Source organism: Triturus cristatus, chromosome 4_1 (genome assembly GCF_964204655.1).
Source record: "Triturus cristatus chromosome 4_1, aTriCri1.1, whole genome shotgun sequence".
In the NCBI taxonomy this organism is placed as follows: domain Eukaryota; kingdom Metazoa; phylum Chordata; class Amphibia; order Caudata; family Salamandridae; genus Triturus; species Triturus cristatus.
The window spans coordinates 478867895-478886256 of NC_140585.1; the positions used below are offsets into that span (position 1 = coordinate 478867895).

The 18362-nt window shown below is 43.9% G+C and overlaps 1 protein-coding gene across 3 annotated transcripts in view; it reads right to left on the reverse strand.

Annotated features, from left to right (window-relative positions):
* The window catches only part of PLCZ1 (phospholipase C zeta 1), a 1132435-nt gene that overhangs the window by 695972 nt on the left and 418101 nt on the right, over nt 1-18362 (reverse strand). For 2 of the 3 annotated variants that reach the window (XM_085652689.1, XM_085652688.1), the window contains exon 6: nt 12310-12534. The exons of the other annotated variant lie outside the window; for it this stretch is intronic. In XM_085652689.1, coding sequence (XP_085508815.1) covers nt 12310-12534 — 225 coding nt within the window. The remainder of the gene's footprint in view (nt 1-12309; nt 12535-18362) is intronic. 3 annotated transcript variants of the gene reach the window in all.

Sequence of the window (18362 nt, forward strand, 5' to 3'; positions counted from 1 at the left end):
CTGCATGTATATGCATTAATCTGTAGAACCCCATACCTAAACTGCAAATATAATGTTTTTGCTAAAGGGGGGCCGATCTCATTCATAAATTGCTCTAAACTAGGTGTATCTTTAAGATTCAAAAATTCCAAAGTCAGTATGCCAGTCGTTGAACTATGCAATAGCTCTCTGTTGACATACGACCAAAATGTATCCTTTACAAATTTCCTGGAAGATAAGGTCATATTCTGGGGGGCTTCCCAAAGATGTGTTAGCCCTAATCTCTTATACCACTTTGAAACATACTTTAGCCATGGAGTATTCAAATGGCCCTCAATCTGGGTTAATTCAACCAATCCACTTTTGTAAGCACTGAATTACGGGGTTACCCATAACCTGACCCAATACAGCAATGGTCTTAATATTGCTTGATAATCTGTTTTTTTGAGATTGATGTCAAGGAATACGGGAACCAAAGGAGTTCTAATTGGTATTTTAAGTAATCTACGCACAAAGTGGTTTTCCGCTTTTCCAAAGGTATTGTTGCAATAGTAACCCCAAACCTCAGCACCATAAAGGGCAGCCGATTGTGCCTTTGCTTTGTATACTTCAAGTGCCGGTGAGACAGCTTTAGAGTAGCTAGCTCCGTGCACTTTTAGAATGGGCATTGAATTTTGCTTAAGGGCTAAGGAGCTTTTGTCCATCTGCCCTTTCCAGGACAAGTTACTGTCCAACATTATCCCCAGATAGTTAAAGCTCCCTACCTGTTCCAATTTTTTATTCTCTAAGAACAGGGTACTCCTAGTGGATTTCTTAGGGTTTATGGACATGTACTTAGTTTTACTAGGGTTTATCTCTAGCCCCTTCCCCACACAGTATTTCTGAAAGCTATCAACCAAATTTTGTAAGCCTCTCGGAGTCTGAGAGATAAGGATGGTATCATCGGCAAATAGTAATGCCGTGACCGCTTCACCACCTAACTTCGGAGAGTCATGCACACAATTTCTTAGATAGCTTGGAATATCGTTAACATATAAGGAAAAAAGTGTTGGGGCTAGTACGCAACCTTGGCGCACACCACGATCTACGGGTATGGCCCTTGAGATTTCACCATCCTTTCCCCATCTGATTTTGGCATAGTTCCCTGTGTGGAGCCTGATGAGTTCTTTGAGTAGTTCCCCTGGGACCGCCATGTTCTTTAATGTAGACCATAACATTTTGCGCGGAACAAGATCAAAGGCGGCCCTGAGATCCACAAACGCCACATAGAGACTGCCCTTCCTTAAATTTATATACTTCCAGCAAATACACATAAACCTGAATGCCTGGTCAATAGTACTAATTTTGGATCTGAATCCGGCTTGGTATTTAGTTAATGTTTTAGTCTCTTCAATCCAATCTAAAAGCCTATTTAAAATATGTCTGGCAAAGATCTTTTGTAAAATGTCTATTAAACTTATTGGGCGGTAATTGCTTGGATCATAGCGGTTACCTTTTTAAAAATTGTTATAATTTCTGCCCCTTTCCATGAATCGGGGATTGGTGTACCTGCCACAATTGAGTTGCTCAGGTAATTTATATATGGTCCCCACACTTCCACATCATGTTTTAATAAATCGCCGGGAATTTTATCAGGGCCTGGGGCTTTGCCCATTTTCACAGCTTGCAAAGCCTGAATGGTTTCTTCTAGGCTAAAATGTAAGGGAGCAGTACTCATTTCTAAATTTATCTCACAGTCCCCGGAGGGCAAACTCTCTTTTTTATTAGCGTAAAGCTTAGTGAAATGATCACACCATGTATTTTCATCTAAATAAATATCCTTTGTTGATCTACCCTTCTTATTTCCCTTGGCGATTAGGTTCCAGAACGTGCTTTGATCACGTAGTTTAGTTGCATTTAAGAGATCCTCCCATATATTTTCGTCCCATGCTTTTTTTGCTTGGGCCATAGTATTATTATAAATTAGTCTTCCGTTTTTTATATCTAGACGATTTCCAGATTTTACTGCCTGGATCAACCTTAATTTAGCTGTTCGACAGTCTTTATTATACCGTGGATTCACTGACTCAAGGTGGTTCCTTTTCCTATTACCGTCTTTTTTATAGATCTTACCCAATAGTGGAGTTAGTGCATCCAACAACTTATAATGTAATTCAAGAACACCCTGTGTGCCCTCTATTGGTGGCTGGGATGTTCCCACAGTTTCAGTGAATGCATTATAGATGTTTATCAGCGTTTTTTCTGTTCCCAAGATATATGGCCATCTTAGAGCACGCCTATTATTAGATATCACTAACTCCCCGGACGATGTGTTTAATAAGGCCTCTCCATCTGGTTTAGTGATAAATGGTTGAGGGTCTAACCAAAGTTGTAGAGGGAAATGATCACTCTCTGTCCTATGGTCAACCTTAAAATCTAATATCAAATTCCATACATTCCGGGTTACCATTACAAAGTCTATGTGGGATCTACAAGTTCCCTTAAAGTAAGTTGGAGCTGCTGGTCTGTCTGAACAGAAGCGGGCGTTACATGCCCTTAGGTCGTGCGCCACAGTCAGCTGTAAAATCTGTAAGGCAGCTACAGTATTATTCACTGAACCTGCAGAATCTAAGGGTAAAATATCATTAGCGGCATCTTGTTCATCAAATATTTTTTCCATACCAAGGACAGGTTCATATTTACAATTAAAATCCCCGCCAACTAATGCCGTTACATTTTCTCCCAATGTATCTAAAAAGGAATCCAAAGTTTCTATCACTTTTGATTCCTTATAAGATTGGTATGGTCTATTGTATATATTTATTAAGTATATGGTTTCTTTCCCTTTAGTAACTATTTTGAGGGCTAGTAGATCTGGAGGGGTAATGGATAACTGGGTGACATCAATTTCTAGAGACACTTTAACCCAAATAACCAGTCCCCCTGATGCTCTACCTCTGGTTGATGGTATTGCGTTGGAACAATATGTCTTATACCCCAACCTATGGGGAGTTTCCACCATCCAAGTTTCCTGTAAGAATATGATATCGTAGTTCTCAATATAAGAACACCACATCACATCCTTTAGATTCTTGGATAGCCCAGCTATGTTCCAAGATATTAATCTAATACTTAGTTCCTCTTTTACATAAGAGGAAACCGGTCCAATTAATGTATTGTCTTCCCTTAAGTCGGCCACAAATGTGGCTAAGGGGTTTATCTCTTTATCTTGATTAACTTCATTAATATAAACCTTCCCCTCCATAATCGTTTTATGGCACTTATCGATAACACCCAAACTGACTTCTTCTCTCATCATTAGATGAGGTGATACATTGCTAGTATCCAACTTATATATCACAGTATCACTAGGACTCGGTGATACTATGGGTTTAGAACCTAAATATTCTATGCACTCATTAGGCTCCCATAGCTGGTTATCTACTCGTATTTCTATATTAGGTTCGCTTGGCCGTGAAAGTCAGTCGTTTTGATCTAATGAGCTCAGTGCCGAGAATCTGTTTTCGGTTGGGATGTTAAAGTTTATACCTCTACTATTACTGTGTCTATTGAGCACTTGTGGTGCCCTGGCTAAATGCCTATAAAATTAACCCAAGGGGTGAACACCCATATCAAATTCCCCTACATCTAGGGAAGCTGCTTTTAAAAGAACAGTCGCAACATGTTGGGGGTATCTAAAATTAATAATTACACAGTCCCCCTTACATTTTTTCCTCGCGTTACCGATCCAGGAAACCCGTCTAGTAGACAGTATATGGTCAGAAAGAAATGGGGGGAAACCACAGTTTTATTTAACCAAGCAATTGATTTCCGTTTGAGAGAATCATGAGATTCATCTCGGGAATTTGGTACTGTCGGGTCTAAGGGTGGAACATTTGAAAGAACTATGACATAGGGTTCACATTCTGGCGGAAGATTAATATGATTTGGTCTATTCATAGGAGCGGTATACCTCTCACTATTAGGTGGAGCCACTTTTGGCTGAGTGGTACCACCTACTAGTTGTTGAGGTTCCTTAGATGTAGGTTTGGATGGGCTTGTCCTTTCTGTTACGGCCGACTGTACAGAATGATTAGAGTGTATTACTGGCTCAGAAGGTATCATAGTCTGATCCCTCTGCAACTTCTCTAAAAGACCACCCAGCCTAGATACTTCCATAGATAACAAGTCAATTTTGTCCATAAGAGGTTTGGTCACAAGATCTAATTTTGCCTCAAATAGCTTTGCGATGTGACCCAAGAGGTCACAGTTCGCATCACCCTTATTAGCTATGGTCTCACTAGTGGCCACCTTGCTTCTATGTCCTTGGTCCAACATTGGTTTAGAGTGAACATTCCCCCGCTTAGTTTGGGTTTTCCTGCATTTTCTGACAGCTCTCTTGGGAGGAGAATAAAGTGATACTGAATCACTAAGCGGCTCCTGTGATACTAAAATTGGATCTTCAAAGTCTAAAGGTGTGGTGACTATACTTTCCAAAGGAGGGGCTGCGACATTAGGTGAGTCCAACACAGTAAGACTACTACCAGCATCAGTATAAAAAGAAATATCAGGAGTAGACTCCTTCCCTAAGGATTTTCTTCAGTCATTATTTATCTTACTCACCATTTTGACCAAATAATTATCCATGGTGGTAATATTTTTGGCCATTCTGACCCACAATACGTTTTATCAACCTCTAATAAAAATAATTAGGGAAAGCAATAACTATCTAAAAAAATGGCCCTAGATACGGATATAGAGCTCAAATAAAGTTGAAATTTACCAAAATCACTTGGATTCCCAAGTGTAGCAACAATATCAAGAAGTAAACAACCCAGGTGAAACAAAGACTCAACTGGAAAGAACCCTTGATACGACTCACAACGCAATTATCAGCCTAATAACAATCAAAGTTAAAACCTCAAATTTTAGGGGGGTGGCCCGACCCGACCTCTTACGGCCTCCTAACGGCCACACAACGGCCCGCCCTTTGCCCGGGCTTAGCCCGGCGCCGCCCGCGCGCGTCCCGCGACGCGGGGGGCGGAGTCAGTTTTGTAGCGCCTTCGGGCGCGAAATGCGGCGCTTCCTGGGGTGCCAAGGATCTTGGGAGATGTAGTTCCAATGCTCTCCCCCCACACGGCGGTCGCGTTTGTCCGGCGACGGCGGGAGGGAGAATCAGAGGCCAACAGGGAAGGCTGCCCCAGGGATCAAGGAGCACAACAGGTACGTGAAGCAGCGCTTGAAAATACTTCCAACTCGTAACAACGGCCCCCGCTCTGCCGAGGGCGGAGCCAGTTTTGTAGCGCCTTCGGGCGCGAAATGCAGCGCTTCCAGGGTGCCAAGGATCTTGGGAGATGTAGTTCCAATGCTCTCCCCCCACACGGCGGTCGCGTTTGTCCGGCGACGGCGGGAGGGAGAATCAGAGGCCAACAGGGAAGGCTGCCCCAGGGATCAAGGAGCACAACAGGTACGTGAAGCAGCGCTTTTATAATTTGGGAATCCATCTCACTAGACTGGCCTTCACCCTTACCCTCATTTTGCTCTACAGGGGCAGGGGTCCTCCGTAGTTGATTGCGCCCACCCTTATCTCTATATTTATTCGGCGCTGGCTCTATATGTTTCTGTTTTCGCTTAGCTTTTTGCCTCTTAGCTTTCTGCCCCCTGGTTTGCATCGATATACTGACGCTTTTGTACCTGTCTGTAGTTGACACATCAAAATCGGGGCATAGTCCTGTGCCCTCTAAGTGTGCCTGGTCATTAACCAAGGGTAAAGAAGAATCGAGGCTCCTATTCATGCTTGACCTTAGCATAGTAGGGGTTAACGAGAACCTGCTATCCGTAGAAAAATGTCCAGGGGGTACCGTGTCTACAATTATACAGTTCTCATTAGAGTTTGCACCTGGGAGCCCCGCATAAGATGTAGCAAGCAGGGAATCTAGTGAGTTTTCTTGATGCATGAATAGGGGCAGGCTCAGTGGAAGCGAGAGACGCCTTTCGGTATTCTGGATGGCCGTAGCGACAACACCAATAGTCTTCTGAATCATTTTGTCTATGGCTGTCAGGCTAGGCAATGGGGAAGTGGGAGTTGTTACAGGCATTTTCTGCTTACCATTTGGCCTGGGCACAGCTGGTGTTCTTTTCCCCATATTAAATGTTTGGCCGGATATACTACACAACAGATGGCGACCTTCCTACCATAAGTTGGAATATGCTCCCAGAAGTAATCAGATCTTGTCACTAACCTTGAACGGTCTGCCAAGGGGGGTGGCCCAGCCCAGCCTCGTTCTGCCTAGGATGGCCGCAGACGGCCCGCCCTTTGCCCGGGCTTCTCCTGGGGCGCTCCCGCACGCTCCCGCGCAGCGGGTGCCCTGGCGACTAATATATCGCGAGAGGGTCCAGTGGGCGGAGTCACAGTGCGGTAGCAGGTGGTGAAGCAGGGACTCCTGGGTGATCGAGTCCCTGCAAGGCGTCCTCTTTACAATCTCCTTGAACGAGGAGTCACCCCAGGATATAGGCACCAGTTGGTAACAGGTCAGCGCTGATTTTTGAGCTGGAGCAGCGGCGATATTAGGGGCTTAACTCTCCCCAAGGCAGCAGACTATGACCGAAGGTCAGTGCTCCTTCCCCCAGCAGCAATCTCTTATTCTGATGATACCCAAATTGTGGTTTCAGTAGCCAGTGACCCAGTAGACACTGCCAAGCGCTTCCACAACAGTATGCTTCAGGTTGGAAAATTGATGGCCCACAATTGTTTGAAGCTCAACTCTGGAAAAACAGAGGTCTTGCTTTTTGGAAGGAACACCTCCTTTTGGTCCCCAAGGTGGTGGCCTCTGAAACTTGGCACACTCCCCACCCCAGTCACAAATGTCAGGAGTCTAGGGGTAGTTTTGGACAATAAATTATCCTGTGAGGGCTACATTAATTCCATTACCTCACTCTAATTTTGTACAATTAAACTTCTCACGAAAATCTTTCCCCTCATCCTGATGGACTTCCAGAAAACAGCGACATTAACTTTTAGTCTCTCAAGAACTGACTATGGTGATGCCCTATTTGTCAGTATAAAGAGAAAATGACTCAATAAAATTCAGATTTTACAAGATGCTGCAGCTCAATTAATTTTGGGTATTCCCATAAACAAATCTGTTTTTCTGGCGCTCATCCATCTCCATTGGCTTCCTGTTAAGAAGCGCATAGATTTTAAGGCCCTCTGTATTACCTTTAGGGTACTGCACAGTAGTGGCCTAACCTACTTTAGGCAAAGCGTCAGCTGGTATACCCCGTTGAGATCACTCCACTGTACTGGTGCTCCCTAATTTTAAAAAGTCTTAACGGGATGGAATAATCTTTGTAGGCAATGCATCACTACTTTGTAACTCTCTCCCTCTTGGACTGCAACAGATAACAGATCTGCTAGCATTTAGGAAAGCCCTAAGAACATGGTTTGTCAATGAGGAGCTTTCTTTTTCCATGCTTTCCAATTCAGTTGGTGGCCTGTTTTTTCGAGTCCAGCACCTAGACACCTCAGGGTATCAGTGCGCTTTATAAGTCTCACTTTCGTTTCACTTCATTTAATTTCAAGATTGTGTATGTCATGTACTTAAAGTGCTGGAGTGTTGCACTTATATTCCAGATAACAGTGAGGAGTTTAATAAATATATTGACAACATAACTAATATTATGAATAAAGTTCACCAAGGGGAACATCTAGTGTATGCTAAAAGATTGGTACATGGTGTAGTGAATTTAGAAAAGGCTTAATAACGAAAATACTAATAATAGTGATATTATTAATATTAACCAGAATGAGTGTCAAACTATTTTTTACGTTTTTAAAGGCTATTTGTATTAGGGGCCTTTTATGACCTAAAGGCCTTACAGAAGAAGTAACCAAAATCAAGAATGATGGAGGAAATGTTATAAGAGCATAGTGTGATAATTGTTTTGGTAAAATTATCAAGGGCGGTTGTAGGTAAAGTTTTACTAATTAAAAGTAATGCCAAATTTAAATGTGGTTAGGTTGTCATGGCTAGCCTTTAACTTGAATTGATAGCTATTCACATTTGCAGAATAACAGAGCTTATTTATGTTTTTTGTGGGCAAGCCTTTCTCTCTCTCTGTGCTTCTGTGTTCATTTCAGAAAAATCATTGAAAAATAACTCTGAATTGTGCTGTCTGCAATGTAACACCTTGTACTCGCTTGAAGAAGCAATGTTCAGGATGTTTCTTTATTTTGTAATTTTCCAAAGTTTCTTGCCTGTGATTTATGTGTGTAATTTATTAGTTGAACAATCCATTGAATTGCTGTGTTACAAAAAATGTCAGTTTGTTCCCTTAATTAGATATGCACTGCCTACCCAATGAAATGCATTAGGACGTAAGTGTCCCTGGAAGTATCTTGTTACCACATTATTGACTGGTTTTGCTTTGGCAACATTGCTAGTTCAACCCTGTTATGTCATGCCATACCATGAAATTCATGTGGCTTGTGCACCCTAAAACATTATACAAGCTGTGTTATTTTGGAGATAAGATCATTTTTTGGATTTTTTCTTTGGAGGTAGACTCTGTATTAGTCTGTTTATTGATTTATGCTTAGGTCCTTATTACGACTTGGCGGTCCACCAGCACCGCCGCCACAATGCCGTCCGCTGGCGGGCCGCCAAAGCCATAGCATATTTCAGCTCCTGATTGCTGCGCGACCGCCGTAGGATCCTGGATCCCTGGTGGACGCAGCGGTCATGTGGCAGTCCAACCACCACACTCGCAATACTGCAGCCGGGCCCGCAGTATGGTGGTGGTAGGACTGCCACTGCGAGTATGGCGGTCCTGTGCACTTGTAATAAGTCCCTTAGTTCTTTCTGGGCCTTCTTTGGGAGCATACTCTATACCAGCCTGTCAATTTTATTTATACTTATTCTTTCCTTAGATTTTCTTCACAGAGAGACCTGATGTTATTCCTCTTGCAAAAATTATACTTTGATTATTTCCTCGCTGCTAATTCCTAATTAACTAATTTATTACTTTTTGCTTTTTGTAATGCATCATATTTTTGAATACACTCATGAAGTTTTAACTTGGAATTCTTATCTCGAGCTAGTTTGTTTATTAGCCAAAGACTAAGACTTACAAAGACTCACAAGGTCTTAAGAAGACTCTGATAGTCCCAACCTGTGGCTTGACTCTCTTAATTAATTAATTAGAGCATTAACATAGGGAACCTAAAATACCAGAAACAGTGTGTTGGAAGAACGCTATCACAAAGTACTGCACATGGTCATGTCTATCTTCTTATTCTTCTTTTTTCATTAAGGAAGATGTGTGGGAGTTAGGGCCAGATTTATCATTATACTAGTAGCGAAAACTGATCCCTGTTTGCAACCTGTATTTTTACGATCATTATTGGAATTTGTGAACCGACTGATTGATTTTGAAGTAGGTGTGCAAAATTCTGAATCAGAGTGGGTCATAATCCAACCTACCTAATTAACATTCATTAGATACGTTGCAAATTGCAACTCACTTTAATTGGATGCAGTTACAGAGATGGTGGCCTGCAAGGGACAGCACACCACAATGTTTGTAATTGCATTTAAATAAAGAACCGATTCTGAAAGCACCCTATTTCTTTAACAGAAATGGTGCTGCTTTTTGTTAAAAAAAAATCCCTTTTGAAACATTTCTCTGACATTTAGCTTGCACCCCAAGAAATATTTTCCACAATTCACCAAGGTGAAGTAGGCCAGAGGGGACGCGTTCCTTTATGCAAATGAATTACCACACCAACTATGGTGTCAGATATTTTTCAATAGCTTGCAACTGGAATTATGGTACATAGATACATCTGACATGGATTCGGTATTTGGAAGAAACAGCCAAAACAAGCCCGTTCCAAATACTGATCCGGTATCCAGTTGCAGATCCAATTTAGGAGTCGCTGTTAAACTTAAACAACTTATACAATTGGTTTAGTACATGGCAAGAAATGCTTTTGCAGTTGCAAACTCTGAATCATTAAGTTTCGTACATCTGCCCCTTATTTCTTAGAAGTTCTGCAAATATTGATACTCCGTAGTGATGGATTAAAGGGCAGGGGGTGTTATCAAGATTTATTTCTGGGGTTTTAATGTGTGATTAATCATTGTACAATACAAATAGAGCATGATTCTTCAAGATTTCCTAATGTAGCACACTTAGCCTACAGAAGACACCAATAAAGCAACCAGCCTCTGACCAGCAGCTCTCGCTTCACAGCAGTTCAATATTCTTTAGGGTAGAGCATGTGGCACAGGGACCAGAGCTGCTGAATCAGGAGCTGGCGATCCGGGATCAAGTCTCGGTGTTGGCGCAACATCCTATGATTCAGGGCAAATCACTAAATCTCTCTGTGCCCATGGGCAGCGCCTGGATACCCTCACGGGTGATAAGCCGTGGTATATAAATCTGCAAACTAAAACTTAAACTTATTTTTTGTTCATTGTATCAGGCCCAAATCAGAGAAATAAATGAGACATTTTCTGCCCACACTACAATTTACCTTCAGATTTCTGCATACACCATTACATTTTTCAAGTCATCAGTCTACAGGGACACTATCTCAGTACAACTAGACAGAATGTTTGTCCCAGTTCAGATTGTGGTACCATAAGACTTAGTTAATTTCCTTCACTAGAGACTGAGCTCCGACCAGTGAGGAAACACCAACCACAATAAGGAGTGTTCCCTCCTCCAATTTTCAAGTAGCTCAATCTTAGCTTTCAACTTCAAAATGCTTCCCCTGGATAGTCCTTGAAGTAAACAATTTCTCCTTTTGTACTGTGCCAATGAGACCTTTAGTTTCTGCTCTACTGTCTTAACCTCCATTTGAGTGTTAATCATATTCACTGCCACGTCAGCAAAAAGCAAGTTGACTGAGCATAGCAGGGTCGCTTCTGCACTCACAAACCATGCGTCCTCAGATTAGTCCCCTGGAGGCATTTTTGGATTACTCTAAAACCAGTGCTGCACGCCAGGAAACCTCCCTTTTGTGTTTTGTTCTATCAGCCATCACATTTTGCTACATGATTTTGAACCTCTAACTGACAAGTTTTTCTTCCCCCGTTGCTACAAAAAAGGTGGAAGACAGCAGCACAAGCAGAGCTCAAATATGGCTTCCTGAGTGCATCAATCATATTGCATATTTTCTAGTGCATGACCACAGCGGAGTGCAGAGTTTTCAAAAGTAAACCAAACTGAGTAGTACCATATGGCAGCCTATGCCATCTGATGTCTGTGGGGTGCAGGTCACTTTTTGGAGGTCAACAAAGAATACCTTCTTGCACACATTTCAGCCCATTTAACCCTGCAGTCACCATACTTTAGCAATAGTACGCTGTGTTTGTGCCACTTCCAACACACTCACTCAGTATCACTCTGGAGGGTGGTGCCCCTAACTGCTATTAGCTCTGACTACAAGAATGTTCCACATGTTGGATTGCCAGCAGCAGCTCTGGAAAACACAGGCACATCAATGTTGCTAGCCTGGAGGCATAAGCAATGGAGGCTCCTACTGCATCAGAACTCATGCCCTTAGAACCTCTCATCCTCTCCAACATTCCCCGGCCAATGTTCCACTTCATTGAGTCCGAGGCTTTGTTTAGCCACAGCTGTAGTTGGAGGGCATGCATAAGGCATAACGTTTTCCAGGAGTAAATGTCACTAAAGCTCAGGAATAAAACATTGGCTGGTCTGGCCATATCCCTCACATCTTGTTTGAGGTGGTCATCTAATGAGAATGAGGTGCTGATTTTATCTTTACTAAACGTGATCTGTTTGGGAGACTGTAGCACGTGTAATGTACAAATAGAATAAAACGTGAACAACAAAGCCCTTGTAGATGTTTGGACTGCCATGTTTGAAAATTGCGTAATTTGTTTTTAAATCATTACATGAAATGTCAGTAAAATGACATTAAATTGTGCATCATTATGCAAATCTGTCATTCACATTTCATGCATAAAAAGCATAAAAAAACTAATAGCTGTGACAACAGCCATGTTCTGGTTGTTTGGTGTATTCCTGCGCTAATATGTTGCTGCAAGGCAGTGTAAATACGCAATGTGGCATAGTGGCATTATTTTGGGAATTTCACATGACAAGCAGAACACGAAATTACCAAAGATCAGACAAATTACATTGTCGTAATTTCAATTTCACGCAGGTTTAGACTTAGAATAGTGTTCTTCAATGTATGACTTGATACTGACTTCTGTGTCAATACATCCAGGAAATCAATTTTCTCCTTATACTATCAGCACTTTCTCACATTGAGGCTAGTGAATTTGTCATCTCTAATAAAATATTTTTTCTTACCTTCGACCTTTTAGCTACCAAACTTATCATCTTCGAAAATTTCTTTTTTTTTGTCTGCTTTCCAGTTTTTCTTTTCCTCACAGGGCACTGATTGCCACTCATGCTATCCTCGTCCTCCTCCAAGGTATCCTCCCCTTCACTCTCTTCACTAGGAGATGAACCACTACTGTCTCCACCGTCTTTGTAGTATATTCGATCTTTTATTACAATCCAGCCCTTCAATTCCTGGAAGCATAGAGTATGGATCAGCACAGCCTTATACAAACATGCGGTTCTAGTTTTTAAAGGAAATATTGGGTTAGTGATAGAATAGAAACTTAGGGAAATTACATTCCAAAACTGACTACCACACAAACATTAATGTGTATATTCTTGCACAGCATATCAAATCAAGTTGGCTTGCTGACATAGTTTTATAGTGCTTGCCACTGTAGTTATGTGAAAAGTGGTTTTAAATCTAATCTTGGCACTCTTAGGTGCTTTGAAGTCTAAAACCAATTACCTGATTTTTTAGGTCGAGCCTAGGCAGCGCATGTGCTGTCTGCAAGACCTTAAGTATTGACAATACGTAGTGTAATCCCGCCTGCTGTTTGGGATTGGTTCACTTCTGCATCACTCCTATATCCTGGCTCCCTTTTTGGTTGGTGCTGGCGAAATGTCATTTCTGTTTTTGGCCCAGCAGCACCGATCAACTACAGTTTCATTACACTGTAGGTGCTGATTTGTTTTGTTTGAGGACTACTTATTTTTTACCATGGCGCCCGCTTAAGGGTCACCATGCACATAGGTTTTATGTACACGGGCACTGTGCTTTGTTTCAGCACGGTGCCCTCTTTAATGTTAAAAAAACCAAACATCACATTCTTGAGTTGGAAGCCAAGGCTCTGCCGAACTTAGACAAATTATTTAGGAGGTGAGCACTGGTTTTGCTTTCCGGAACAGGAAAATGCCTTCCTGCTCACATTCAACTTAAAACAAAGCTACCCTGGAAGCATATCATTATAAATGCTATTTTTCTTTCTTTACCGAGGATCCAGCTGCTGAGGTCCGTGAATATTTGCCCTAAATCTCCACATCTCCCCGTGGCACCCCCGCCTCCTCCCGCACGTCGCTACTGCTCCGACAGAAGAAATCCGATTGTATGTGCATCTTTGCATCCTGAATCAGGTACTTAAAATACAATGTAAAAGGCTATTGGAAATGGGACCCTTTTGGAAGTGCTCTTGCAGAAGGAAAGAGGCAGAAGCCAGCAAAATGCATATTTGCATACACTGTTGTAACGTTAGCCAATGCCGGTGTTCCATCAGGCAGTGCTCCCCTTGGGTATGCGCTCCCCCTAACTTTCGCCTATCATTTTGGGGAGCACATACCGATGGGGGAGCACAGCTAGTTAGATTTATGCTGTATTGTCTTCCTTTTGCAGTCTGTATTTTACAATAAAAAATTAGCTAGCATTCGCGCCAAGAATTTTCAATTCTATTAAGGACACGGAGGCGAGGATTATGCTTCTCTTTCTCATTTATTGCTACTCACAGCAGCCAATGAAAACTTATCTTATGTAAAACAAACTACATTTCCCATGATGCATGCACCACATCACTTCCTGCAGAGCCCCATAAGAGCCAGTAATATCGGAACCTGTCCTCTTTCTTTGTTCCGAACATTAAAGTCCAATAATTATAACAAAAGTCCAACAACAGCTTCCAACGTGGAAGAACCAGACCAGCTGGGAGGAACGTCAACTTCAAGCAGGATTACGACTAATCCATCTTCTTTTCGGATCCTGAAAAAAGCAGAGATAGAACAACCCGTAACTTCTGTATAACCAGAATATGTATGCAAACGGGTGGGCAATAATTACAATACTGTAATTTAACAGGGTGGGATAATCCTCGCCTCCGTGTCCTTAATAGAATAGAAAATTCTTGGCGCGAATGCTAGCTAATTTTTTATTCTACTACAGGACCGGAGGCTTCGTATTATGCTAGTTTAACGCCGATTAAAAAATACAGAGGATATGTCACCCACCGGTTTATAATAAAACTGTTTAAATGTTGACTCAGAAGACCAATCCACAGAATGCATGATATCCTGCACAGTAGAACCCAACATGAAGGACTTAGAGGCCATAGCGCCTCGAACAGAATGTGCACCAAAGACCTGAGTATCAATACCTGCTTCCTGCATAACATTTTTTTAACCATCTGGCTATAGTAGCCGCAGTAACAGGTTTGTATGGTTTCTGCAAAGCAACAAATAATTGTACCACACCATCAGGCCTAGTAGGCCTGGTACATTCTTCATAAGCCTTAAGACATTGAACCACACAAAGTTTAGCATTGTCAGGAAAAGCATGATAGTCTACGCTGCATGACATGGTTTTTGTTCTAGACGTAATATTAAACGAAACTCCCTCCGGAGTAAATACTCTACCTGTAATATCAAGAGCCTTAACATCCAAAGAACGTCTACAAGCCGCCAGACAAAGTAACATGGCCAGTTTGGCCGATAATTGTTTCCTGGACAACATATTGTTGTTGGGCCATCTGTTAAACAGGGAAAGAACCAGCTAGACATCCCACAAGGAATAATATTTTGGTTTGGGTGGATTAGCTACTCTGATACCCTTTAACCCGTTCGACGCGCATGACGGAACGGTTCCGTCATGCACGTCGGTTGCGCTGTGCGCATGACGGAACCGTTCCGTCATGGCCCCGCCCGCGCACGGAACCTTCAGCGTGGCGCGGAAATCCGCGCCGCGCTGAAGGGGTTAAGAGTTTACATATTAAGGGATGCATCCCGACAGGTTTGCCCTCAATCTGAGAGTGGCCCGCCGAGATGGCTGAACGGAAATTATTAACAGAGCGATACGCTAAACCTTCCGATGCTTTTTCGGACAGAAAATGTACAATAAAGGGTAATTCTGCCCCCACAGGATCCACATGTTGTCCCATGCACCAACGAACCCAGCACCCCCAGGCTGAAGAATATCGCTTCCTGGTAGAGGGGGCCCATGCTTGATTGATGAAGCCTGAAGCTTGCTCCGAAAAACCTGGCATTTGCCAACGCTGCCGGAAAGTCTCCAGGCCATCAGAGACAGCTGCCTCGATAGTACCATCAGGTGCATCTCTCCATGAGGGTCCTGGAGCATTGTCGAGGACCAAGGAATCCTCCTGGGGAAGTCGCAACTCGCCTCCAGCAGTAACGGGAACCAAGGATGCGACTTCCACAAGGGAGTCACCAATATCACCTCCGCTTTCTGGCGCATCACATGTGTGAACACGCGAGGAATGAGAATGAAGGGTGGAAACGCATAATTCAAGGACGGGGTCCAATCCTGTGCAAAGGCATCCGTCGCTAGAGCCAATGGGTCTGGCCTCCAGCTGAAAAACTTCGTCATTTGACGATTCAGTTTGGAGGCAAACAGGTCGATCTCGCATCTTGAGATGGCGTGAGTTCCAAACCGCTACTACATTCGACTGACCCGGAATGTATTAGGCTATGACCGAAATCTGATGACTCAGGCAATAATGCCAAAAGTCCTTCGCTATCTCTACCAGCATGGAGGATCTCGTGCCCCCCAGTTTGTTGATGTATCGTACCGCCGATATGTTGTCCATCCGAAGAAGGATGCAACATGAGACCTGTCTGGGAGATAGGGTCCTGATCGCAAATTACCCTGCAAGGAGTTCTAGACAATTTATGTGCAGATTTAACTCTTCTAGGGACCAACGTCCCCCTGTGGAAATATTTTCGCAGTGCGCTCCCCAACCCCAACGACTGGCGTCGGATTCTATGACCACTTCCGGTAGGGAGCCGAAAATTGCTCTGCCGTTCCACGCTTCCACGTGGGCAAGCCACCACTGTATCTCCTCCTGCACCTCCGTTGAAAGAGGGACTAAGTCCGTGTAGGAGAGACCCTTCTGCAAGTGTTGAATTTTGAGTCGTTGAAGGGCCCTGTAGTGTAGGGGTCCCGGAAATATTGCTTGAATGGACGACGCAAGAGGTCCCACTATCCGGGCAATCACCCTGAGAGAAACCATTTGTTTGGTTAGAAGGGAGCGAAGCTCCTTCTTGATATCCCGAAGTTTGGAACGTGGAAGACTGAGCTGGGCCGTCTGAGAGTTTATGACGAACCCCAGAAAATCTATCGTCTGCGTGGGGCATAGAACCGTGTTTGGTTCATTGATCACAAACCCCAGGTTCTGCAAGATACGAATGGTCATGCGCAAATGCTGAACCGCCAACGTCTAAGACTGCGCCATGATGAGCATGTCGTCTAGATAGACATTCATGCAAACCCCTTGTTCCCTGAGGTAAGCTACTACAGGTTTCAGAACCTTGGTGAAGCACCACGGTGCTGAGGAAAGTCCGAAAGGAAGGACCAAATATTCGTACCAACGGTTCCGCCATTGAAATTGGAGGAATCGCCGATGAGGGCGAAATATGGGGATGGACAGATAGGCGTCCTTCAGGTCCAGACGGACCAACCAGTCCCCCTGCTTCAGTAGGTCTGCCAACATATGGATGCCCTCCATCTTGAAGTGCTTGTAAGTCATGTACTGGTTGAAATCCTTCAAATTGAGTACCGACCTGTAACCACAGCCTTACTTCTGTACCAGAAAAATATTGCTGCAGAAACCGCGAGGGCCCTCGTTGCAAGGTGCTATCACGTGTTTCTGCAGCAATCCTTCCATTTCTGAATCTATGAAATCGCACTCTAGTCGGGAAAAAGAAAGCTGTCTGGGCCGATGAACCTGATAAGGAGTCTGGAAGAAATCTAGATGAAACCCCTGAACTGTCTGCAAAACCCAGGCATCCTGCGATAGTTGAACCCAATTGTGATAAAACTGCTGAATACGACCCCCCAATGGAAGAAGGAATAAGTCTGGAGCGCTCACCTGAAGACTCGGTGTTCTGGAATCCTCCCAGATAGGAGCCTTTGTTAAAGCATCGCTTGTTGAAGCGCTGCCTGGTGGGGTAGAAGGTGCCGCCGCGGGTAGAGTCCCACTCTCCCCTGCCGTGACCGAAGTCTCCTCGCTGAGGACCTTGGGAGAACTGACGGCCAAACGAGCGTCCCCGGTCTCGTCCGGCCCTGTTGAAAACCCCAGCCTGAAAAACACGTTTGATTCCTGCCTGTGCTTTATCCAGGGTCGTAAAAGTGCCCACGTATTTCACCACATCTTTGACGAAACAGTCTCCAAAGAGGTTTCTGTCCGCCAATGGACCAGGCTCTGCCGCCGCCAACTCCGTTAGATTAGAGTCCATGCGCAAAAGAATGGACTTTCTGTGCTCCGTAGAAATTGCGCAGTTGGCATTACCTAAGAGGCAGATGGTCCTCTGGGTCCAGCCCGCCAACACATGGGAGTCAATGTTGGTTCCTGATTCCTGCGCCTCAAGAGCCATCTCCAAGATCTTGGCTAAAGGACCGACCACATCAAGAAGCTTGTCTTTCACCCTCGCCAAGCGCCATCTATACCCTTCTTAGGGTCCTTGGCAAACTTTTTAAGGAAAGTTAAGAGGCTGGAATCAATTTCAGGCGTCTCGACCACCTTGTCTGAGAAATCCGGCCGGGGACATTCAGACCGCATTCTGTTGCGCATCTCCTTGTCAAAACTTACGCAGATTTTCGTGCAGGTACGCCGCCACCTCTGGGGCGGGCAGCCAATCAGAGGACCTAGGATGAACAATGTCCGAGGGGTTAAAGGTAAAGGGAGTAGGAGTTGTCTGTGGAGTTTCCACATTCTTGGCCTTCCTAGTTTTCTTCTTATGAGGGGAATCATCTGGGGTGTCAGATTCGGTGGAACCAGGTTCCGAATCGGTATCTTGAACCCTCTCCTTTTCCGTAGCTGGGCGCGGCAGCGAAGAATAAGAGGCAGAATGAGGCCAGGGCTTAGGCTGTGTGCCTTCTGACGGTACCCCTGCTGGGGTAGTGAAGCCATGATGCTTCGCGAACCTCTCCAATTGCCTGGTAATAGGCTTCAATGCAGTCGCCAATGCCTGCTGTACAGTTCCCGGAACTGCCTTCTCCAGGGCCTTGTTGACCGACTCCT